Source organism: Misgurnus anguillicaudatus, chromosome 15, assembly GCF_027580225.2.
Source record: "Misgurnus anguillicaudatus chromosome 15, ASM2758022v2, whole genome shotgun sequence".
NCBI classification, from domain to species: domain Eukaryota; kingdom Metazoa; phylum Chordata; class Actinopteri; order Cypriniformes; family Cobitidae; genus Misgurnus; species Misgurnus anguillicaudatus.
In genome coordinates this window covers 32,978,597-33,004,738 of record NC_073351.2, presented here as the reverse complement: position 1 = coordinate 33,004,738, position 26,142 = coordinate 32,978,597, and the positions used below count along the sequence as shown (strand labels likewise).

Sequence of the window (26,142 nt, the reverse complement as noted above, 5' to 3'; positions counted from 1 at the left end):
TTTTGTGATTTATAATAATAAGTACAGATGTCGCTTTATAGAATATGTGGAAATAAACTGTAAACGCGTAATGTGCGCCTGTTTTGGTCTAAGTGAGTTGCCGTAGTTGATCGTTCGTCCTTGCCTCCATGTGGATTGACAGCATAAAAACAGCTGTCACATAAAGGATTTATTAAAATTACTTGTGAAAATATCAGGGTGAGTATGCAAATTAAACTTTAATAATGTGTTAGCAGCCCCCAAAAAGCTTATTGATAAATCTCGAATTGAAAACACCGCCTAACACACACAGTACATAACAAGTATACAACATCTCTATTATACTTTGCACACAATTCAATACACAATGCTTTAGATTGTTTGTTTAATCTCATGAACTTCATTGATGACTCTTTTACAGGCGTTCAAGTTGGATGTTTTGTTTTACTCTAATGGGTTGTGTCAGAAGATAAGATCATGTTCAGAAGAATTCCTTTTCATCAGATCGCGTTTGCGACCCTCGTCGGGGTGGTGGGAGGTGTCTACGTGTACAAACCTATGTTTGAGCTCAAAAAGCCTCCAACTGAACCAGTTCAAGACCTCAAACCCGAACCAGACGAACAGAAACCGGAAACTACCACACAAGACCACACGGCATGAGCAACCAAACCAGAGACTGTTAACACATAGCGTGAGAAACATGTGTCCAAAGTTGAATGGTAGTTATTTACAAATTGCCGTATTGCAAATAATAAAATATGATTCTAGTCTGCTATGAGTGCCAAAACAAGTTGTGTGCGTGTATTATGTATTTTAATTCTATAAATCCCCTTTTTTATAAATGTGTATATATATACATATATTTATATAGAGAATATTCCTCCCAAGGAACTCATCTCTTATCTAAGCACTTTAAAATCCAAGTACAAATACAAAAAGTGTAAATAAACATTGGGAGGAGACCGTGATATAGATTTGTTATGCAGATTTATACATTAATAATCACTAAAACTGGACTTCAAGTGACGGTTTCCCGGACAGGGTTATAGTCCCAGACTAAAATGCATGTTTGAAAATAATGCCATTATTTTGTCTCAAGATGCACACCAATATTGTTTTTGTAAGTTATTTTGTAAAAAAAATAAACAAAATGCGTCCTAATAACAGTCTACCGTTGCTATATCAATAAGCTCCACGCGATGGCGCTACAAACACACTGAAAACCTATTTGAGTATTAAAAACCTATAACTAATCTATACAACTTTTTACATTATTTTAAACTACTCATACAAGTTATTCTTACTAATGCACAAAACGCCGCAGTTATCAAACCCCATCATTTAATATTCAACATGTACAGAAGGAGAAATGCGAAATATTTATTAGGTGCAAGTTAATAAATATTAGCAATGCAGCGTGACGATTGCCGAAAAGTCCGAACTGATTGGTTTACAGATTTGACAGTAGGATTCATAATAATAATAATTTCGTTACTTTGAGATTACGATAACGTCCCACGACTTCATTAATATTCATCAGCTATGCCTTGCCCATAGTAGGATTGGCAGTTCTGCACGGGAAGTGTAGCGTCACAGCATAGCCGCTCGTGCACTCGCTAGCGTTCTTGTGGGTGTGGGAGCAACTTTAGGAAGCAAAGTATCCGCAAAGTCTCGCCTGTTTTAATATTTTACACAAAGCGTTCAACATTCAGCACAGCTAAAGAGACGTTCAGCTAACTTTTCTGGTAAGTTTATTGATTATGTGTTTAAAACTTATCGGAAGATGCTGTGATAACAGTTACGTAGTCGTAGACGATGTCTGATCTCACGGTTTGATAAACACACTTATGGACAGTTAGATGTTCAATTTTACATCGTACATTTAGTACTTGTGACGGTACTTATACTGTATCTTTTTTTAGCATGCTTATGGATTTATTTCCGATATATCGTGCAAATATGACATATGTGTTGTCTTGTCAGACATTAGTTTATGAGTAGAGGACGGTATGTGTACTACTGTGTAGTGAGACTTTCATGACCAGCTGTTAACGTTAGTTCAGGTGTATTCACGAACACGTGGCTTTTACCTAAATCAGATTTTACCATCTTTATAACTCCATTAATGTCTGACAAATGATCCAAGTGCTGATACCAGAAAAGTGTGTTTAGATAAAGATCTGGGATTGTTACTTTAAATGGGAAACTGCACAGTTTCACTCCCGTATCAGGTTACACATCAGGAATGTCAAGCTTTGATCGCTTTTCCTTTTGAATGATGAAATATCCATTAGTTCCTGATATCTAAAGCATATGGTTGATATTAATTGTTATCAGGGACAGTAGTGTTGTAGTTCTCAAGACCACTTTTTAAAGGTCTTGGTCTCGTCTTGGAATCGACCGCATTTTTACTCTGTCTCGTCTCGGTCTCAGACAAAGAGGACTCGGAATTTTATTTCAAGACCACAACTGATGGCACACTACAAAAAAAATTATTTTCAAGAAAAAAAAATGTCTTGAGTATTTTTGTCTTGTTTTCAGTAAAAATATCTAAAACTTCTTAAATTAAGATGCTTTTTCTTGATGAAAAAACGACCCAAGAAAATAAGTTTAGTTTTTAGAGCAAAAATATAAATTTTAAGTGATTTTGTGCATAAAACAAGCAAAAAAATCTGCCAATGGGGTAAGCAAATTTTTCTTGAATTTAGTGTTTAAGACAAAGGTTCAAGATTTTTTTTCTTACCCCATTGGCAGATTTTTTGCTTGTTTTATTCACAAAATCACTTAAATTTGAAATTTTTGGTCTAAAAACTAGACTTTTTTTCTTGGGTAGTTTTGCTCATCAAGAAAAAGCATCTTAATTTAAGAATTTTTAGATATTTTTTTACTGAAAACAAGACAAAAATACTAAAAACATTTTTTCTTAAATAATTTTTTGCCGTGCACATCACAAATTTATTTTTTATCATTCATGTTATGCAGTTTATTCAGGTTTGGCATGTGATGTTGGCATTTATTAAGCATTATTTAAGTTTCTCCCAATGACAATTTTTCTAGTTTTATAACTAAAAACACATGCATTGTGTTAAGTGGATGGCAAGCCATGGAAAGACAGTTTAGATTAAATGGTTAATGCAGTGACTTGCAATGGTCTCGGTCTCGACCCTTTAAAGTCTTGGTCTTGTCTTGGTCTTGGTCATGACTTGGTCTCGGTTTAGGTGATCTTGACTTGACTACACTAAGGGACAGCTTAATTATATAAATTTGAGAGATTGAGCTGCTATCAATTTGCTATTATAGTAATATGTGGAAAAATGAAAGTGACCCTAACACTTATGAATGGTAGTAAGCTATTTAATGTTACATAAGATGGTTGGTTAGAAAAAATAATATTACAGCTTCATTTGTACTTGCATAGTAAGCTACATAATGATGTATTAGATACTAACCTACTACATTATACATATCATTATACTCATAATGAGATGAGTGTCACAGTTGCATGCATTCTTTTATCTTTTGCATTTCTCATCTTTCCCCTTTTCTAAACTGAGCAGTGGGCACATGGTAGCTTAAACCTATTTTTCTTCAGTAGTTCAGTTTGTGTTGCTGTACATCTCCCGTTCACCCTCCCTAAATGGTGTCACCATTGGAGGCTGTGACTTGATGCAAACTAACCCTCCTTCTCGTACTTTTGAGTGACAGCTCTTCTCTTGACAAACACTCCAAAGTCCCAACCAGATTATTGATTGCAAGGTGACAACAATATGATTTGACACAAGGTTCAATCCGATTAGGCATTCCGCTTTCCTCGCCGTCCCAGAGAGCACGGCCCGTGGTTCCTTAGCTGCGAAAGACGCCCTGGGAGCGCGCTTTGAAAGGAAGAAACGCCTTGACCCGCGCTTAACACGTGTTTTTAGACGTGACATGTAAATGGCCACGGGATGCTGGAATGTATATCGAAAATATCGGAAATGTGTTTATAAACCATTAAAATTTTTCTGATGTTGAATAATTGTCCAGCCCTAGGACAACAGTTTAGATGCCTTAAGGAATAGTTCATCCAAAAAGGAAAAGACTTCAAAAAAGTATAAATGATGACAGGAATTGTTCCTCACATACATTTTTGTGACAGCTTCAATCCCCATTGGCTTTCATAACATCAAAGTCATTTGCATTTCATAAAACATCTCTGTTTGTGTTTCACGCAGAAAAGAAAGCATTAGAGGATTTAGTTTTTAGTGAGCTTGCACTTAAACCATTTTAGAAAGCAGCCTGTGCTCATGATGAGAACTTTCCTGAGAGCTCAAATAAACTTTAAACTGGTTTATCCTTTTTCCTATGCTAAGGAAAGCAGGCCAAGCGAATATAAGCCGAGACTGTGTGTGTTTGTGTTAAGCAGGGCTCTTGGCTGTGTTGGGAATCGATGGTCACATGATGAGATGCCAAGAGCACATGAGAACCAGCTGATGGTTATTAGATGAACTTAATGTTTTAGTCAAAACATCAAACTTTAATCTGACACCCAAAAATATACTGTACAGTATATGAACCGTGTGTATGTGTTTACACTTACATTCATCTACATAACTGTTTTGTCCAATGACCAATCTTATGTATGTGATAAATGTGTTTAAGTGTGTGATTTAATTTCTAACCACTCCAGCAGTCGGGATGAAATCTTGTGCTATTATTGGTCATACTCTGTGTTAGTAACTGGAACAAAGTGTTTGGTCATTAAGTAAATGTTTGGCACGTAACCCCGTCCCACACAGTTTGTGCTACAGATATGATTAGGGTGTTAATACAGATTTCACGTGGTCTTAGTTCAATTTCATTCCAACTCTTTTTAATAAAGCTCACTGATGTTGGTGGGGTAAACAAGTTTTGCACAGGCTAACATCTCTCTCATTTTCTTGATATTAAGTGTACAAATCAATAGTTTAAAATCATGTACTTATTAATGTGATAAATAAAGTCCTAAATGTAGATTCTGGAGGAGCCTAAACATTCAGACCTGTCAATCATTGCTAAGAGCTTAGTGTTTCCCACACATTGATTTTACTTGGGCGGGCCATGATTTTACTTGGGCGGGCCACCTTGGTATATTTACAACCGCCCAAGTATATCTGGCATCAAATGTAGTTTTTTTTTTGTTCTTCCGTGATAATGACATTATGCATGCAAGCACGTCGTGTTTCTCCCGATGAGTTCGGTCTGCGTTTGCGGGTCTATATTTTAAATGGTCAGTCGAGTCCGGGTCGGTCCCAGTTTAATTACTAAGGTTCCCGGATCTGGTTAACATTCTGTGTAAAACCAAGTCAATCGGAGAATGGCCGTGATCATTTATAAAGTCAGCACTAACGCGCTAAAGCTCGTGCAGTTTCAAGCGTGCCTTCAGTTTCTAACCCCTCGTTCAGACAGCCAGCGACGTTATCGCTGTGTGTCGCTTGTCTCTTTCAATGAGGCGTTTCTAAATCTGCTTGTCATAAACAAATGAGTACCATCCATGCCAGTAACTGATGAGAGAAGGATGACGTGAACTCCACTGCTTTGTTCTCATTGGTAGTCGCTCCCGAAATTCGCTCATCATTTGCATAAAGTTAATCTTCTCTTAACACCCCATTCAGACAGCGACCAGCAGTAGCAAAGCATTTCAATAGAAGCTCTGCGACTTCCGGCGACATGAGCGAAAGTGACCTTTGGCAACTGTATGGGTGTGTCCAGGGATGCAAGAAAGTTAAGAAAAGTTTAACTTGATGCAAATGATAAGCGAATTTCTGGAGCGACTACCAATGGGAGCGAAGCAGTGGAGTTCACATCATCCTTCTCTCGTCAGTTAATGGAGTGGACGGTACTCATTTGTTTATGACCAGTAGAAACGCCTCATTGAAAGAGACGGGCGACACACAGCGATAACGTCGCTGTAACTTTCTCATATTGCTCGACACGCCCATACCGACGCCAACGGTCACTTCCGCTCGTGTCGCCAAGCTTCTATTGAAATGAATGAGATTGCGTTGCTCTGCTGCTGCTGGTCGCTTTTTGTCTTTATGGCGATAACAACTGCTGCTTGTTTTAAAAGTCATGGCCGCGTGTTGCACTTTCTTTCTCCCACTTTTTTATAATATTATTTTTAATGAACCACCCTTATATACCAAAAAAAAAGATTGCTCCAAGAGCAAGGAGATGGTAGCAAAAAAGCAATGCTAATGTCAAGCCCACTGAACGAGCAAAGCTTAAGCTGACTCAAGATATAAAAAACGCAAAGCTGTAATGTAAAGTCACCCATCACCGGGACAGAGTGGATTAAACTCTTTTAATCTGCAAGAGATGAATAGAAAGAGGTGCACTTTTATTGCTTCTGCTTTATCTAATAGTAAGCGAAGAAAACATAAACCATTATAACACCGGTCACATTTATAATCTATAGACCTGCACTGTCTATCATTAATATATACTATACATATTATTGTATTCAGAGTTTGATAAAAGAGGTCATCTTGTAACTACAGAAGAGTCGAGTTTTAAATAAGAAAAATATCTAAACTCTTTGGTTATTTTTTAGGCGCGATGCTAATGGTCTAATACGATTCAATGGATTATGCTAAGCTATGCTAAAAGTGGTACCACCAAACCCGGAGATCTACTGAATGGATTCCAAAATGGTACAAATCAAATATTTAGTCTAGGGGAGATGAAAAATGAGAATATTTTCAAAAAAAGTGGAGTGTTCCTTTAAGTCCATGTTTTCATAGATCCATGTAAACGCGGATGTTTTTAACTTTTTCAGGAAATTTTTTCATTGTCGTGTTAACATAGCCTTAGATTGTGTTTCACCAGAATGTGTCAAAGCCTAAAAAAATATACAGCACATTTGATGTAGCAGATCAGAGTTCATGAGTTTAGTTTGTCTTTCACACATAGAGGCCGATAAGAGAGAGGTGGACGACATCATTAAAGGCAAAAAGTTGACTTTGGTGTGAAAGTGCTTGTAGCTTCATGGACCTGCATATCTCCAGCCCTCTCGGTTAACATTGGCGTGCCGCCCAGGGTGGTGCTCTGCTGGGAATGTTTGATAAAGCCTTTTCTTTTTTTCTCCCTTTTCCCTTTGCTTTATACAGAATCCAGACCCTCATCATGGGTTCACACAACTGTTTTGGTTAGACAGGAAGCACCACTTGGGTATTTTGGTATGCTAAAGCCCATTGTGGTGTGTTGATCACTGGTTTGTTATTTCACTAAAGGGAAATGTAGATGTTGCTTAAGGTCACATCCACATGAAGCCAGAGCTTTCCCTATCCAACCTTTATTTCTCATTCAAAAAAAGTCAGTAAACACGGCATCGTCTCAAGAAATATCTGCGTACACACAAAACCACTAAAACCGATAATGCCAGACCAGTATGTTGCGCTGTAATTTTGCCACATGATATGGTACAAAACTTTTACGTATACAGATAAACGCGTCTCTGTGTGGACGGGCTCTTAGATGCTCAGTGGTTCATGTAGTTCAGGAGATTGTTGTCTATTCAGAATGTCAAATGATCATCACAGACATGTCAGATGATGTAGTCGAACGCTGAACTCTGAACGGATATTAAAGGGTTTGTGTGTTCACGTATATGTAGCACATAGATAAAGAACATTATACTTAAAAAATGCTTTGTTTTCCGAGAGGAAAATCTCTTTTATAGCCATCTAAATGTTCCTGTAGCTCTAGTAAACATCATTATGTGAAACAAGAAAGAAAACAAAACAAACAGGAATGTTGCATTGAAGATTTGGGTTCCTTAGCGATTCTGCAAAAGGGTGATTCTCACAAAATCCAGACTTAGAAAGTGTCCAGCATCAGATTTTTTTAAAAAGCCCTTGAAGCCAATTTTTGTTTTGCACGTATAAGATTAAGGTCTGAACTAACTATAACCATTATTTTTAGAGGATTTAAAAAATATTTCCTATAGAATTATTTAAATTTTTTAGATTATCATTATTAAGGATGCACCGATATGGATTTTTGGCCGATACCGATAACCGATAAATCTTTAAATTTGGTAGCCGATAACCGATATCTATAGGCGATAAATATTCATATTATTTTCATAATGAAAAACTCTCAGACTGCAGACATCTTGTCTTTGCGCTAGACTAGCATACTCTTCTTAAGCCCGCAACATGTGTTATCTTCGTGCTATGTCACAGAAAGCACCAATCAAAACACCACATGGCCAGCAATGAGCAAGTGAAGTGGTTCAACAAACCAAAATAATCCATCATTTATCGGCCTAATTTTGCTATCAGACCGATAACCGATAATATTAAAAATAAGCAGTTATCGGCCGATAACGATATGTCGGCCGATATATCGTGCATCCCTAATCATTATAAAAAAAATTATCATTACCGCAACATGATATTACATTAAATATATGCATTTACAAACTCGTGTTTCTGTAATGAGAACTAAAAAGTTGTCTAGGTACTAAGACAATCAAAATTTAAACTTTTATCTAATGAGAAAAAATAAGAACTGCTTACCTGGTAGCCATCTTGAGTGTCACAGTCAATTATGTCCCTTCCAACAATTTGTTTTTAAATGTTTTTTTGAGGGCTTAAACATTGATTGAAAATTGTTGTGGAGGATGAGAAAATTGGTCTTGGACACATTTATATTCTTTATTATTGTCTCTACATTTACCAATGATCACCAAATACCACATGTTTCTTTACTGTAATGTTTATAGTATAACATGCACTGAAGCTTTTTATTTTTTAGATTTTTTATAATAAATATTTCCATGTCAAAGAACCCAAATCCAGTCATGGACACGTTGCGGTAATGAAAATGTTCCCCTTAAATATGGAAAAAACAACAAAATTGGTTTGTATGATGTCATTTGAAATCATGTGCAAAATAGTACATGAAGAGATGTTTGTAACTATATCCTTCTTATTTTGATTCTCTTACTTTGCATTTAGTTTCATGACACCTCATAAGTCTAATTTCGTGAGAATCACCCAAAAGTCTTATTTTCAGCAGAATTAACCTCGTAAGAGCCCAATTTAAGTGCTGTGTAACTAAAAAGATCAACTTTCTCTTAAAACCTGCTTTGCATCATGCAGAAGTTAAGCTATTGCACTATTCTGTGTTGTGCAAACAACAAACGTAACTTTTCTGATGATGTGTAAGTGATGTCCGGTGATGTAAAGCTACTGTCACTCATGTCCTCACGTTCAGGTGTCCTAGCAGAAATGTTATGTAAATGCAACAGAGTTGAGGTTTTGTCTGAGCAAAATCAAATGACTGATAGCACGCACGTTAAAGATGCAGTTTTACTAAACGTTTCCTCCGACATGATTTATCTTGCTGATTTGATCTGATGCTGATTTTTGAGCTAAATAGACACTGGTAAACTGCAGTCAGTGTGGTAAGACTGTTAAAGGGATAGTCATTTACATTTATGCATTTGACAGACATTTTTATCTAAAGCGACTTACAGTGCATTCAAGCTTTACATTTTATCAGTACTTACGTGTGTTTCCTGGGGTTTGGACCCATGACATTGCCGCTGCTAACACAATGCTCTACCATCTGAGCTACAGGAACACCCAAAATTAAAACCTTGTCATCATTTACCCACCCTAAAGTTGTTACAAAGTCAAACCTGTATTGTGCTGAAAACAAAGAAAGATATTTTGAAGGAATGTTTGTAACCAAACAGTTATGGTATAAAGTATTTTTTGTCCTGTTATGGAAGTCAATGGTGCTCCTGCTTCCTACTTGATTCAAATGTCAAGTATATATTTACAGGTTTTTGTAACAACTTGAAGAATTAAATGGATTCATTTTGTTTGTTGGGTTAATGTTAAGGGGTCATTTCTTTGTCAGTGCTTTGTTAAAAATACATTTCAGCAACTGATTTTTAACACTATGTTTTTTGTAAAACAGCAGGTGTAAAGGATCATTCGCACTTTAACGATAACCATAAAAAATTTTTCCCGATTAATCGTTTTTTTTTACATGGTTGATTCAAAATCGATTATCAAAGGCCACAAATTTCCCCATATTTATTTCCGCAAACATCGAATGTAAGATTAAGCACGTAATATTAAAGTATCGATAAATTATTTTCGAATCGTAATTGCATCGAATAAACATCTGATGCATTGGCAAATATCGCACCGCTGGTGTGTTAATCGGCAACGCACCGTATCGCAATGAACTGTGCGATTTATATCCTAATTAACGTCCACACCACCTGACCAAAACACTAACTTAATTCTCTTACATGCCGCAGTACTCTCAGAAATCATTTTCTTTTAAAAGCATTAACTAATAAAAACGTATGCAATTGTTTACATGTCATTAATGTTAAAGGGGTCATTTCTTTTTCAGTGTCTTGTTAAAAACACATTTCAGCAACTGATTTTTAACACCATGATTTTTGTAAAACAGCAGGTGTAAAGGATCATTCTCACTTTAACGATAACCATAACAAAAAACGATTTTTTTTTCTTACATGGTTGATTCAAAATCGATTCTCAAAGGCCACAAATTAGGGATGCACCGAAATGAAAATTCTTGGCCTAAACCGAAAACCGGAAAAAAGCAAACCAAGGCCGAAAAACCGAAACCGAAACACCGAAATAAATTATTATACCAATTATTATTACAATTGCATTTATGGCTATCACTGTGTACTAACTAGGGGTGTGTGACGGAAAAAAACTCACAGTTCGGATCACATTACAGTTTTTGAGGCACAGATCAGATTATTTTTCGGATCAGCAAAAAGCAGGTGGGAAAAATCTAATAAACAATAAAGAAATTGCAAACATTTATAAAAGAAAACAAAGTTGTACATTAATAAGGTCTGAAATTAGCATTAGGTACAGAAATCAAATTAAATTAATCATAATACAATAACTTAAATATATTATTATTTTTAGAGCTATTTGTATCTTTGTCATGGGTTGTTTGATTAACATTAATGACACAGACTTAAGTAGGTTAATCTGACTGTAATCTATACATACACTTAAAACATAAACAAATGTTTTTATTAGAAAAAGAATACTGTGGAGATCATTTTGTTTATATGTGCCCTGTCAATAACAGAGAGATTTTATGTTTGCTTGTTTGGTTTTTTTTACGCGTCTTTCTCGTATGTGCACTATTAAGGGCACTTAAACGCGCGCAGAGAAGGAGGGTGAATCTCAAACAGCGCAACAGTCGCTCCATATAAAAACGTTATGTTGTGTTTCATTGCTTTATTCGCCAAATGTATGTTAATTGATTACAGTATTAGACACATGAACGCGACTCTCTCTAAAGTTTACACCTTTATTTTGACACTCATCCTTGACGTAATGTCCATCTACGCATTTCCGGCAAAGTGCGCATTTTCATTTATTTTTGTGTGCTAGTCTCAGCAACAGCAAGTGAATGCAATGATGCAAAACAAAGCGGTTGTAGCAGCGAAAACATAGTAAAAGAGGCAGAAGTGACTGCTATTGGACGAAAAGACGTTCATGTTAGACATTTTGTTTGCATTCGTGAGTTTTTAAAAATGTAACTGCATAACTAAGCATGTAATATTAAAGTATAGATAAATTATTTGAATCGTAGAAGAAACATCCATTGCATCGGCGAATATTGCACTGCTGGCGAGATAATCGGCAACACACCGAATCGCAATTAACTGTCCGATTTATACCCCTAATTAACATCCATACCACCGGACGAAAATGATAACTTGATTCTCTCACATGCCGCAGTACTCGCACAAATCATTTACTTTTAATGGCATTAGCTAATATAGATTTCATTTGATAAAAACTTTCGCAATTGTTTACATGTCATTGAACGTGTAAATATGCATTTACACAGTGCAGTGTTTCCCACAGGATTTTGAGAGACTGTGGTGGTGATGACGTCACCCGCTAATTAGCATATATGTGACGTCATCATGTCGTGTTTGCGTTTGATCTAGTGTTGGCACTTGAAATATGTTTCACTTCTACTCTTTGATCTGTATCTGCATTTGATCTGTATTATATATCAAATTATATTTTAAGCCGAATTAAGCGGTTTTAAATAGTAAAATAAAAATGTAAATGGGAATCATGAAAATTCTATTTGTGGGGGCCAGTGTTGATTCTGTGGTGGGCCACCACAAATAAATCAATGTATGGGAAACACTGGCATTTACACAGTGGCTATAACCAACAGATGTCGTCGGCATGCTGTGTTTCATGTATCTTCACCTGAATCTAGTGTATATAATCTATCATCTTATCTATTGGTGTAGTCATTGCAGTAGAAATACATTACGTATGCAATTTCATTACAACTGTAAACGTGTTGGATACCTGAGGTCATTTTATGAAATGGACCTCAGCCAAGAACTTCTTCAAGTGTCATCTGCCATTTCAAATACCCAGGCACTTTAAATTCAAATAGATTTGATTGGCTGTCAATGGTTTATCTTTTTTAACACTGTGACACCTTTTATCTTTATAGTTGTGGTGTGAACTCCTATTTAAAACTATATAATTATTGTCCATAGTCCTTAACACCAAGTCTGTACGTAGTGACTATAATTACGTGCGTGTTGGAGTCTTTTTTTGTCATTGTTGTTTGTGAATAATCACATCCAGGGCCGTAACTGACTTCAGGCTGCTGGGTGTGAATAATAGCATCAGGTTTTATGTTTCCTGAACTTGTAGGTCCCGCTGCCCCTCCCAAACCCTGACTTAAATCCTTTCAAAGACACACCAATGCCTCTCTGATGGGTTCTTCAGTAACGTGTGTGGTTCCCCGTCGGTTCTCCGGCTTCAGACATTAAGCAGCTTATGATTCGGTGTTTAGTGCCGCTGGGGGAAAGAATGTGCCGTTTGTTTTTTATGTTCCTGCCTCGATCATATGATCAAACTCACAACGAATACTCTAGATGCGTTTCTCCAACACAATCTGCTTATGGACGTGTTAAGGCAAGACATGGATCATATTATGAAATCCAAATGTTGTAAAAGGTTTAACACAAAAATTTAAAGGACTCACCCTCATTCCAAACCCGTAAGATTTTGAGATGAAGTTTATTTCCATACATTTTCTGTATTCATAATGAAAGTGTACAGTAGTCACACTCTTTTTGGGCAGTACTTAAAAAAAGATATACATCAATGGGTGCATATTGGTCCCACAAAGGTACATTATGTACTTAAATAATATTTGGATAAGGGGTACTACAGTAACAGCTTTTGTACCCTTTTCCTGACAATTCAGGTGCTTTACTGTATATAAGAAACAGACCAAACACACAACAGTTTCCTTAACATAAACCAGATAAAGTCAACAGACAACCCAACAAATCATTGTGTGTTCACTAGTGTATGTGAAAGGTTAGTGGTTGGTTTAAATTCTCTGTTTTAGGACAGTGGTTTTCAAACTGGGGGCCGCGAGATGGTGCCAGGGGGGGCCCAGTTTTATAACATTTTATGAAATACATTAATTTATCATGAATTCTGTGTAATTGAACCTAAAAAAATAAGGCTACTAACCAAAAGCACTACTTTTTTGTATAATTAATGTTTTTTTTATTAAAATGTTGAGTTTTAGAACAGTTTTTGTCACAAATTTTCTTTGGGGGGCCGTGAAGGAATGCACCATACACAAGGGGGGCACCACTGTTTTAGGAAACATTACAGAGGGGTGATGTCTTACTATTTGTGTCCTTAGGCTAAAACTTAAGTGCATACTTTGAGAAACTTTAAGATGTCTGCCACATTTGGATGCATTCATGTGTGAAAGATACGTTTGTACTCGTGTTGTGTTAATGGATATTCCCGTTTACCATGTAAGCAACTCTTATTTACAGTTTTTTAAACAAAAATGTGTCGGCGTTTTAGCAAATGTCTCAAATTCTCTTTTTGTTTCCTGTTACTACATCAGCACTCTTACATTGATAAAATCACCCATCTTACTTCCTTTTAATCTGACGAAGAAAATTGTATTGCAACAATGCACACATGGGTGATTCTCACGAAAACTTGGTTTTAAAAATGTCAAGCATGAAAATGTAAAAATTGCTTAAATTTACTTTTTTCCCACCAGACATTGAAAAACAAAGTCTGGAGTAAATGGGAACATTAATTTAAAAACTTTTACTTATCATTTAAAACTTTTTGTAACATACGGTAATTTAAAAAATTAGTCCTAAAAAATCTCATTACCGCAACAGTCAGATAACATCAACACTGACATATTTTCAAAATGACATGACAAACCTGAAAGAACATAATTTGGAGATTCTGCACATGCATTTAAAATCAAAGTATTATGCTTCTATTAATTAAGTTAACATTTAATAAGCATCTGTTGCGGTAATGATAATCAAAATGTCGTGTAAGCATTCTGACAAGACAATATTTCAAATGAACTGTAAAAAAATGATCTTACCTGGTAGCCATCTTGAAGTAACTGGTCCATGTGCTTGGTCACTCAAAATCAAACTTTATTAAAATTCTGTATGTGTGCTTAAACTGTTCTCAAAAAGTGTTGCGGAGGATGAGAACATCAGGCATGGACACAACATTTTCCTAATTTTTCTTCATTATTATTATACATGAATATTCAGTAAATATTTTTTCTGTCATCTAAAGTAGTCTAGCAAAACATCCATTTATTTTTTTTTCTTAATATTTTTGTGTTAATTTGATTAAATTACAACATAACGCATGTTCAAACACAGCCGGACACAATGCGGTAATGAGAATTTCAGCAGAAAATGAGATACAATTTCCAATTATAAATTCTTATGTTGAAATCACACATTGTGCAAGCTAGAACACAGTATTGTGTCAATTCTGATGCTTTTTAATGTTACTATATTACACATTTTAAAGCTAAAATCATTAGTGCCGTGGTGTTTCAATGGTTTCGTGAGAATCACCCACATAATACAGAATAATATGATGGGCTTCACGTTTACAAAATGTTTTTCAGCAAGTCACACAGATGAGCTTATATCTGAACCCAGATCATAAAACTTGTAATTATTGGACACTGCGTTTGTTTGCAGAGTTTGTGTAATGTGTCGTGTTTGTTTTGTGTGTCAGGTCCTCTCTCAGGTCTCAATATGTCTGATGGGGACTATGATTACCTCATTAAGTTCCTGGCATTGGGGGACTCTGGTGTGGGAAAGACCAGCTTTCTCTATCAGTACACAGACGGCAAATTCAACTCCAAATTCATCACTACAGTGGGTATAGACTTCAGAGAAAAACGAGTGGTGAGTAGTTTTTATAAGTTTAAAGGGCCCCTAACCTAGATGTTTTCAGCAATATAAAAATAGTGTCTAGTATCCCCAGAATGTGTCTGTAAAGTTTTAGCTCAAAATACACCATAGATCTTTCATTATACGATGTTGAACATTGCCATTTGTGGCTGAAATGAAAAAAATGCACTGTTTTTGTGTGTGTCTCTTTAAATGCAAAGAAAGATTTTGTTCCCCTCCCCTTATGCAAAGTAGAAGGTAGAGCGCTTACACATGTGTTTTGTACTGGTTCCAAACATGTGTCTCTTGCAGAAGATTGAACTATACGCTCATAAGGCAGAGTCTGTGAGTGGTCATGGGTGGGGCGTAATCATTGTGACATCACATTGCTAGGGGATCCTGAACAGCCTGTTTTGTGTGATTGTTGCAGTTTAAAGGAGATTACACAAAGAAAAGATGGATTTGTATAATAACAGGATGTTTCTGCACACACCCTGGCGACTTATTTTCTGCTAGAAGCACATTTAAAAGTGCATTTTTTTAGGTTGGGGGGCTTTAAAACTTTTAACTGTCAGAGAATTAGTTACATATTTACTTTATTTTAATCTATGTGTTTCTTTATGTGTCTTTGTGAGGTTTCTTTGATATCTTTAAGTATATCTCAGTCCTTCCAGAAAAACTTTGAGTTTTTTGTGATTGTTGCAGGCAAAAATCCTTGATATTGCGGTACGGTTTCTTAAAAAATGCGATGGAATATGTGGGATTTTTATGCAATGAAATTGCGTGAACTTGCCAAAATTGTGTGAACTTGCAAAAACTGTGTGAACTTGCAGCTTTTTATTGATGCTCACGTCACGTCATTACATCACTTCCTAACATTCGCATGACAACAGGGGACATGGCTGTGCATGTGTGAAGCAAATGCAAAATTTTTCAACTTTCTGCTAAGATATGTGATTTTTTTGCTACGAAGATGCAGGGATTATGAATCATGCAAGCCCCGCATATTTTGCGAGTAGAAATCAGCTATTTATGCGGCAAAAGTGCGGCGTATTTAAAAAATGTGCCCCCCGCATAAATATGCGGACTTTGGCTGATTACGCATTGAATCATGCGATCGCAAAATCGCGTTTTTCTGGAGGGACTGATATCTAAAGTATCCTAGTACTGTAAAATTTGGAAACTCGTTCTTTATATTTTTTCTTCATTATATATTATTTATAAACGAATCAAATGTAACTGGGAATTATGTTTTGACTAAAAGCATCTAAAATAATTTTTTTGAATTTGCAAAATCGTAGTTGTAATTCTATTTCATCCCTACTGACCGCCAGAGGCGGTGCTTAAGCACTGAATGATCCATCTCGCGCATGCGCAGGTCGAGTGTTTATACCAACAAAGTCACCCGTGACCCCTGATGCCTACGGAGAGTCTATAACTTCCGGTGACATCAGAGGATCTGTTCCTTTTCATCTTCTCGCTTCGCAGGTTGTTTTTTCCGCGCTAGCAAAAGACTACAGGATATTGTGTTTCATTCGTTGCTGGTGGCCTTGTGACATTTTATTGTCGGAGCAGCGAGTTGCTCGCCCTCCAAAGGCCGCAACGAAATCTACCGACAGGTGAGTTACAAACTTTTTATATAACTGCTCGTTTGGTGCATTTGTTGGTGATGGCTGTGTTTTCGCTCCCTCTCCCGACATTTGTAATCTAACGTTAACAGTTACCTTTATATTATTGATTCATCTGCGATTTATTGTTGTAACACGGACGAGTTTTTTGGTTGATTGTTCAACTGCGCTCGTGTAGTTACTTTGTGCCAACTCGGTTGTGCCGGTTTATTTTGTTAAACGTCATTTTGCGCTTTAACTGCGCTTTTTGTATTTAGTACCAACTCGGTTGTGTCGGTTTTTGTTAAACGTTCGGCGCTTAACTGCGCTTGTGTATTCGTGCCAACTCGGTTGTGCCAGTTTTTTTTGTTAATCGTTCGGCGCTTAACTGCGCTTTGTGTATTTTGCAACAACTCGCTTGTGCCAGTTTTTTGTTAATCGTTTCGGCGCTTAACGGCGCTTTGTGTATTCGTGCCAACTCGGTTGTGCCGGTTTTTGTTAATAGCGCTTACCCTTAACTGGCTTCACAACGTTTGCGGTGACGGTTGTGCTTTCGCTCCCGGCACCGGTACTGCGTTTAGTGTCTTATTTTTTCGTTACCCTAAGCTGGTGAAGGCAGTGCTTTCGCTCCCGTTACCAGCATATTTGTACCTCAGTGACTAGATTGGTGGCAGTGTTCCCGCTGAAGCTAATCTTTTTTCTTTTTTGCTACATTTGTTGGTGAAGGTTGTGCTTTCGCTCCCTCTCCCGGCATCTGTACTGCATTCTGTGTCTATTTTTTCGTTGGGATAGTTTACCCTTAGCTGGTGAAGGTAGTGTTTTCGTTCCCGCTCCCAGCATAGGTGTGCCCCTGTGACTAATTGGTGGCAGCGTTTCCGCCGAGGCTACCTTTTTTTCTCAGTTGCCAGCATGGTTGGCAACCACTCCTGCTCGGCCTGTATGGCTCCTCTGCAGCTTGAGGATGGCCATGATTTATGTCCCTCATGTCTTGGCTTCGAACATTTAAAGGAGGGTCTTTCTGACGACCCCTGCATGAACTGCGGTATCATGCCTCGGGCAGTGAGGGCAGCTAGACTGGCTGAGGTGGAGCAACTGTTGGGCTCTACTTTGTCGATTGGACATTTGACCCCAGCCCAGCGACTGGTTCCAGATCAGTCTGGGCAGTCTAAACGTCGGGCTGCTGAGGCTGCAGGCCCCACTCCTGCAAAAAAGGCTAAGGGACCCCGGCTTGCCTCTAAAGTGGACCAACTAACAGCGGAGCTCAATACTATGAAGTCCCTCTTCCTGGCTTTCCAGTCCGGTACTGGAGCAGAGCCGCCAGATGATTTTGTCCCCTCGGCAGCTTCCTTGGAGTCGGAGGACGATGTGCTTTCCATGGCAGCGTCAGCTGGCCAGTTTAATGAATATGAGCCAGAGGTACTTCCACAGATGGAAGCCTCCCAACCTTCTGGGGCCTGCTCCCGTTCTTCAACCCATAGCTCTACTGGTGGTGTTGAGGACTGCTCTATGGGAGCCATCATTCGTATGGCTCTTGCTCGTCTCCAGTTGGACGTCCCGCAAACTCAGCCGGCTCCGGCCAGTGCTTTTTTCAGGCGTGTCCCAGCCTCCGTCAGCTTTACTGCGCCCCCATCAGAGGAGTATTTGAGGGAGTTGCAGGCATGTTGGAGGGATTCTAGGGCCCTCTCTCATGCAACGTCCGATGGCCGGACCCTGGCAGCCATGCAGGACGCCCAGAAGTTCGGATTGGACCGCATGCCAGCAGTTGAGCCGACAATAGCGGCTCTTATCATCTCACCTGATGAGGCTTTGAGGCCGGATGCTAGGTGCCCTCGTCCCCAGTGCCGGGTTACAGATGACCTGCTCTGTAAGGCCTATGATGCAGCGGCCCGCATGGGACGCATCGGTAACTCCATGTCCCACCTGATGCTCGCTTTGTCAACTTCCCTGCAGGAGACTGAGTTGGATGCCTCTGTCCACAATTTTAGCGATGCTTCACTACAGGCATTCGCATTGATGTCTAGGGAATTGGGGCGGTTGATGTCTACTCTTGTGCAGGCTCGCCGCCAGGTATGGTTGGCACAATCTCCTCTCACTGAGGCCTGTAGGAGAACCCTCCGCAGTGTTCCGGTGGAACCAGGGGAGCTGTTTGGTTCCGCAGCTCTGGAAGCGCTTGAGCGCACGGTCCAAGCCGGACGGACTCGACAGCAGCTGTCCGGGCTTCAAAGAAGCGTTCCGCCTCCTAGCAGGCCTAGAGGTCCTCCAGCTGCCCCACAGCGCAGCTCTCGTCCACAGGCTCACCCTAGGGGCTACCTAAGGTCTCTGCGCCCACGTCCACAGCCTGCTCAGCAGCAGGCACCGACCTTTCGGGTGCCTGACCGGCTGCCCTCAGGACAACCGCAGTCCTTTCCAACCCGTCGTGCCTCTGGAACCTTTAGAGGCCGGGGACCCCGGCGCTGAAGCCCGGGGGTCGGCCGTCGGCTGTTTTTCCCAGCAGCAGCTCAGCTATTGGGCTGCTTCCATCAGGGACCCATGGGTGCTCTCAACCTTAACCCACGGGTACAAACTTCAGTTCCGACGCCGGCCCCCAGCCCATGGCCGGGTCAAGATGACCATCATAAGCGACCCGGCAAAAGCCCAAGCCCTCACCCAGGAGTTGTCCGCCCTCCTGGACAAGGGCGCCATCGAGCCAGTAGATCCCCTATTGCACCCCGGGGGGTTCTACTCAACTTACTTTCTGGTAGCAAAGAAAGATGGCGGACTCCGTCCTATCCTCGACCTAAGGGGTCTCAACAGGTTCCTGAAGGTTCTGAGGTTCCACATGCTGACCACTGCAGAGGTTCTACGTACAATTGCCAAAGGAGAGTGGTTTACGTCAGTAGACCTGAAGGATGCCTACTTCCACATCCCTATAGCTCCACACCATCGGCAGTTTCTGCGGTTTGCCTTTCAAGGGCGTCATTTCCAGTTCCGAGTGCTCCCATTCGGTCTCTCCCTTTCCCCTCGGGTGTTCACCAGGTGTGTGACGGCAGCCCTCTCGCACTTGCAGTCGCGGGGCATGAAGATTCTCCCATATCTGGACGACTGGCTCATCTGTGCGCCATCCCAGTTTCAGGTGGCACTGGACACGTCGTGTCTTCTCTCTCATGTGGCCCGCCTGGGCCTCCGGGTGAATTTTACAAAGAGTTGCCTGGTTCCATCGCAGGGCACGCTTTTTCTCGGGATGACTCTCGATGCAATCACCATGAAGGCTCGCCCATCACCACAGCGGGTGGACGACATCCTCCGCCGCCTCCTCCTGTTTCGGGGGGGCAGGCAGTTATGCTATGTGGAGTTTTTGCGCCTCCTAGGGAAACTCACAGCTGCCGCTACCGTGATTCCTCTAGGACTGCTGTCGCTGCGTCCCCTCCAGAGGTGGTTGCACGGCTTTCACCTAGATGTCAAGTGGCACCGGCACAGGAAACTCAAGGTGTCACGTCGTTGCCTTCTTGCTCTGGCCCCATGGAGAGTAAGGTAATTTCTCCTGCAGGGCATGCCCTTGGGTTCCATCGCATCTCGTCGGGAAATCCTCACAACAGATGCTTCCCTCTCGGGATGGGGTGCTGTGTGGCAGAATCGAACAGCTCAGGGGCTGTGGTCTGTGCAGGAGCGCTCACAGCACATCAATGTCCTGGAACTGCAGGCTGTGCACAAGGCATTGCAGGTTTTCCTTCCCTTCCTGGGAGGCCGGCATGTGCTTGTGCGATCAGACAATGTCTCGACTGTGTCTCACATAAACCACCAAGGAGGCACCAAGTCTGCACCACTGCTGCAGGCATCCCAGGATCTCCTGCTGTGGGCAGGGCCACACCTGGCCAGCCTGAGGGCGATGTATTTGCCTGGGGAGCAGAATCAGGCGGCAGACTTACTCTCCCGTTGCAAGCCTCCGCCGGGGGAGTGGCGGCTTCATCCGGATGTGGTCCTCAGCATCTGGGACATCTTCGGCAGGGCAGGGGTGGATCTCTTTGCCTCAGAGGAATCGACCCATTGCCCCCTTTGGTTCTCCTGGACGGAGAAGAGCAGCCCTCTGGGCCAGGATGCTCTCGCACACGATTGGCCAGAGGTTCTCCTCTATGCTTTTCCACCAATCCCTCTGATTCTTCCAACACTGCAGAGAGTCCTCCAACACGGTCACAGGCTACTGTTGGTAGCCCCCTTCTGGCCGGGAAGAACATGGTTTCCACTGTTGTACAGTCTCTGCAACGGTTCACCGTGGCGCCTCCCAGACAGGAGGGATCTCCTGTCTTAGTTACGGGGCCAAATCTGGCATCCCGATCCTCACCGCCTGCAGCTGTGGGTCTGGTCGCTGCAGGGCCCGACCCGCTGCTGACTGAGTGTTCAGATGGCGTCTGCAATACCATATTGAATGCAAGGGCGCCTTCTACCCGGGCGCAGTATGAGAACAGGTGGCGGCTGTTTACTACATGGTGCTCAGACAGGAATGTGGACCCTGTGCACTGTTCAGTTCCAAAGATTTTAGAGTTTCTCCAGTCACTCTTGGATGGCGGCCGGTCCCCGGCTACCTTGAGGGTATATGTGGCAGCCATTTCCTCTCGACATGCTCGGGTGGACAACGACACGGTGGGGTGTCACAGAGTGGTGTCCCTTTTTCTGAAGGGTGCATGGCGGTTACGCCCCCCACGAGCACAACGCGCTCCAGCCTGGGATCTACACCTGGTGCTCGATTCCCTATGTTCACCTCCCTTTGAACCCCTGGCTCAGGCAGAGCTGAAGTGGGTCTCTATTAAGACTGCCTTTCTCCTTGCTATCACGTCAGCGAAACGTGTTGGGGAACTTCATGCGCTCTCTGTGAGTGACTCATGTTTGAGGTGGAACTCCGATGGCTCGGGGGTTACCCTGTGGCCGAATTCAGCTTTTCTTCCGAAGGTTTTGTCATCAGCCAACCTTAACCAGCCTATCCACCTGGCACAATTTACTCCCCCAGAAGGGGAGGACAGATTACAGCTGCTGTGTCCCGTACGGGCTCTCAGAGCCTACGTTGTCGCGACTGCAAGTATAAGGCAGTCAGACCAGCTCTTCCTCTGCTATGGTGGTCCTAGGAGGGGCTGTGCTCTCTCCAAACAGCGGTTGTCTCATTGGGTGGTGGATGTAATCACCCAGGCATATAAACGAGGTGGTCACCCCCTGCCATCCGGGGTGAGGTGCCACTCTACCAGGGCAGTCTCAACTTCATGGGCGGCCCTGCGCGGCGTGCCCCTGGAGCGCATCTGTGAGGCGGCATCATGGGCATCCCCGAGTACCTTCTCCAGGTTCTACCGGGTGAATGTCGCCACCCCCCATCCACTGGAGGTGGTCCTGTTGCCAGACTCTGCGCTGTCCTCTCAATAAGGTACGTGCTAAATTCCTCGTGACTTTTCTGGTATGTGTCATCCAGTGCTTAAGCACCGCCTCTGGCGGTCAGTAGGGATGAAATAGAACGAGAGTTACGTATGTAACTACGGTTCTATGAATCCCGGATGACCGCCAGAGCGTTCTGTCACTCAGAATTCCCGTGTACTCGCGAGAAGATTCTGTAGGAACAGATCCTCTGATGTCACCGGAAGTTATAGACTCTCCGTAGGCATCAGGGGTCACGGGTGACTTTGTTGGTATAAACACTCGACCTGCGCATGCGCGAGATGGATCATTCAGTGCTTAAGCACCGCCTCTGGCGGTCATCCGGGATTCATAGAACCGTAGTTACATACGTAACTCTCGTTTTATCAGCTTAAACAGCTTTTTGAGGTCTCACCGTAAGATGCATTTCAAAAAAATATTAAAGTTAACATCGGTTCTGTGATCTTATTGGCTGCTTTATCTTCAATATTTAGTCTACATCATCCATTTCAAAAATATATATTTTTTATATTTTATTTTTTCTAATGAAATAAAATAATGTTTGGCTATACTATATATAGACAATAGGGTGTCACGAGACATTTACTCCACGAGACGAGACGTTTCGGAATCAGGTGTGTTTTCTCTCTTGGTTTGGTTCGTTTAGACATATGTGAACACTGTAATCGTGCTCGGATCCACACTAAAACAACTGCCCAATTGCAAACAAACTCAGGAGCAGTTGGCTATGAGTATGAAAGCATCGTACGGATCATTAACCAGGCCATCTCATTGCTTTATTAACCATGAACATACCTGATAGCTTTTTTGGATTTTCTGGTGAGCATGTCAGCACTGTTCAAAACCAAATAAATGTAAATATAAGTAACATACCCGCAGTTACCTAAAAGCCACACAATAATCCCGCAAAGCTGCTTTCTGTCAATCCTGACAAATTTCAGCGGAATCCCGGAAAAAAAATAACGATGCATTTTGACCAATCAAAGGAGAGTTTACTTGCACGTGAATTATATTAAAGTATTGCCTTGTGAATGCGAACCGAAGCAAGATGAAATTGCAACGTTGTTGTGAATGGCGATTTAACCCCCGGATTCAAAACAATCGATCTACAGGTCTGAAAACACCTTTAATACCAGACAGGTATTAATAACAGGGTTTAAACAGATGGGACGCTCCAAATGTTAATGATTAACAGTTAAACACAACTCGCCTCAGACTTTATAGGAGTTCCCAAATTAAGGATTACTGGAAACCCAAACAAAACAGCACACGCAGTAAAAGACTGAATAAAATAAAGCAAGCACTGTAAAAGGTTTAACTTCGAGACACCTTTTCACTTCGACGAGAAATCTCTTGACGTTTTAATATCTCATCACAAAAAAGTCATTTTAAACATTTACACATACACTATATATTAATGTCATATTGTGTTTATGTACATAAGTAAGTATGATGGTATATTTTCATAGCTATTCAAATGAGGCCAGTTTCCGACACTCTTATTGGTTCATATGTTTCCTGCTATATCTGTACTCTGTTTGTTGTTGTCCAGGCGGGACTCCTGGGCTGTGAAATCACCCGATCCCGTCTGTATCCGCATGGAAACTTGCCCTGAGGATATATGTGGCCGTTCATGTGTAAAGCTCAGGGATAAATACACACATCAGTCTGAGCTGTCATGAATATTAGATGCTGGAGAAACATGCTGGAATAGATACAGACCGAGTTTTCCTGAATGAAGCGTACCAGCCTCGGGTGCAGGCGGTGTAATTCAAACTACTGCCGTATATAAAATCCATAATGTACTTACCAATTGTGTGTGTGTTAGTGTTAGGTTGTATAATGGATAGGCACTCCTAGTTTCACACAGTTTCAGAAGTGTAATGTGAAGGAACCCTCCTTAAGAACAAACACCTCAGCACTTATCAAACAAACGCTGATCATTTAAAGCTCCTAAATAAAGAGAAATGTCGCTGTAATGCGTGACTGTATGGAAACACCTAAGTGGTCAAAAGATAAATCTTACAAAGCGTCAAAATGATGATAAAAATCCTGTCTAGATGATTCTTTTGACCAATAAAAGTGATGGTATCAAGTTTTGCTGTCTTAGTGATGGTGTGAGCGATGTTACCCTACAGAAACGTCTTACAAGTGCTTCTGTGTTTTCTCTTTAGGTGTACAAATCGAACGGTCCTGATGGCACCGCCGGCAAAGGTCAGAGGATTCACATCCAGCTGTGGGACACGGCCGGACAGGAGAGGTAATCCTATCAGATTTTTCACGATGTTCGGTATTTCATTGTTATTCGTTACGTATCCTCATCTCTCTGCAGGTTTCGGAGTTTGACCACAGCGTTCTTCAGGGATGCCATGGGATTTCTGTTGCTGTTTGACCTCACGAATGAGCAGAGCTTTCTTAACGTCCGAAACTGGATGAGTCAGTTCTTTACTGAGACTTAAACACACATTTGATCTTGGTTTTAAATAAGTGAAGAAGTATTAATGTAATCATTAGTCCCTTTCACACATACAGTCTTTACTGGTAATTTACTGGTAAATTGCAGTTAACATGTCATGTGTGAACAGAACCTTTCCGGTAAATCAGTGCTCCCAATTTACCAGTAAGACAGGTTGTAAGATTAACGGTAATTTACCGGTAAGCGCTGTGTGTGAACGAAAAATATAGCATTACCGGCATTTAGATGACGTCAGACCGCGCTGACAGACCGGGCGGGCCAATCAGAAAGTTTTTTATACAGGTGACGCGGTTTCCCCCAGACTGTTTACGGATGTTTCCACACACATGTTGCTTAAAAGTCGAGTACACCTGAAGTTAACATCCACATTTCTCCACCAAAGTTGTTTAAAACAGCTTACCATCTAATTGCCAAATTGCCGACGTCCTTAGCACACCATCTGTGAAGCCTAATGTGCAAACGCGCAGGTTCCGTTTGACGCCGCCTAACGCAATGTTTTTTGGTCACGAGCAACTTCGCGACCGTTTGCCACAGATGTGAAAACAACTAAATACGGACCGTGGATATTAAGTCATAACCCGCCGTTTACAAATACGACACGGACGGAGCTCGCCGGCCGCGCGCCACAGGTAACTTCCGCTTTCTCTCTGAGTTTACCGGTATTTTGATACTGATGTGTGAATGATGTCTTACTGGTAAAAAGACGGAACGTCACTGCATGTGTGAACAGCACATTTTTGTATTTACTGGTAAATTAATTCTGGTAAAGTCATGGTAATTTACCAGAATTACTGTGTGAAAGAGGCTATTGTTAATGTATGCTTTTTGGAGAGCTTTAGCTTTGGGTGCCCATCTAATAAAATACTTGAACTCTTCCCGTGACAGGTCAGCTGCAAACGCATGCATATTGCGAGAACCCCGACATTGTGTTGTGTGGGAATAAATCTGACCTGGACGATCAGCGTGCTGTGAAAGCGGAAAGCGGGCGAGAACTGGCTGAGAAATACGGGTGAGAAATGACATCATTACATCTGAACACATTGCACTGAACATCGCACTAAATTTTGACCCGTGATTATCGTCATACACATCTGATTTTCAATGATGCTGTTTTGATCAGGTTATATTAGGTGCTTATGTAGTCAGAATGGATCTGATGTGCTTGTAAATAAAATATTCACAATCAAGAATTGTCTTCATACCGTTTTCACTTTTTTCAATTGGTTGCATTTTATGCATTTGGCAGACGCTTGTATCCAAAGTGCATCACAAGGTATACAGTTTTTTATTTTGCGCTGCTATCCAACGCTCTACCGCTGAGCTATCTGTATGAAGACATTGAATTCAATGTCAGAGCTTAGGAAAGTATTCACATGCAACATCAGGGATCTTATTGGTTCATCAGTAAG

At 40.9% G+C, this 26,142-nt stretch overlaps 2 protein-coding genes across 2 annotated transcripts in view; both read left to right on the top strand.

The window, feature by feature from the left end:
- The first annotated feature begins 37 nt into the window (after window positions 1–37).
- LOC129418857 (protein PIGBOS1) lies at window positions 38–1,095 on the top strand. Its single transcript, XM_055173789.2, has 2 exons — window positions 38–198; window positions 401–1,095. Exon 2 carries the CDS (start codon window positions 457–459, stop codon window positions 637–639), a length of 183 nt encoding a protein of 60 aa, XP_055029764.1. The 5' UTR covers window positions 38–198; window positions 401–456; the 3' UTR covers window positions 640–1,095.
- Window positions 1,096–1,563: 468 nt separating this feature from the next.
- The window catches only part of rab27a (RAB27A, member RAS oncogene family), a 29,701-nt gene continuing 5,122 nt past the window's right edge, over window positions 1,564–26,142 (top strand). The window contains exons 1-5 of the mRNA XM_055174588.2: window positions 1,564–1,724; window positions 15,099–15,271; window positions 24,432–24,517; window positions 24,590–24,693; window positions 25,619–25,742. Of these exons, the coding sequence (XP_055030563.1) occupies window positions 15,119–15,271; window positions 24,432–24,517; window positions 24,590–24,693; window positions 25,619–25,742 (467 nt within the window). The 5' untranslated portion in view covers window positions 1,564–1,724; window positions 15,099–15,118. The remainder of the gene's footprint in view (window positions 1,725–15,098; window positions 15,272–24,431; window positions 24,518–24,589; window positions 24,694–25,618; window positions 25,743–26,142) is intronic.

Bases quoted from the DNA above. Each gene is read 5' to 3' on its own strand.
- LOC129418857 (XM_055173789.2), top strand. From the start codon at position 457: ATGTTCAGAAGAATTCCTTTTCATCAGATCGCGTTTGCGACCCTCGTC.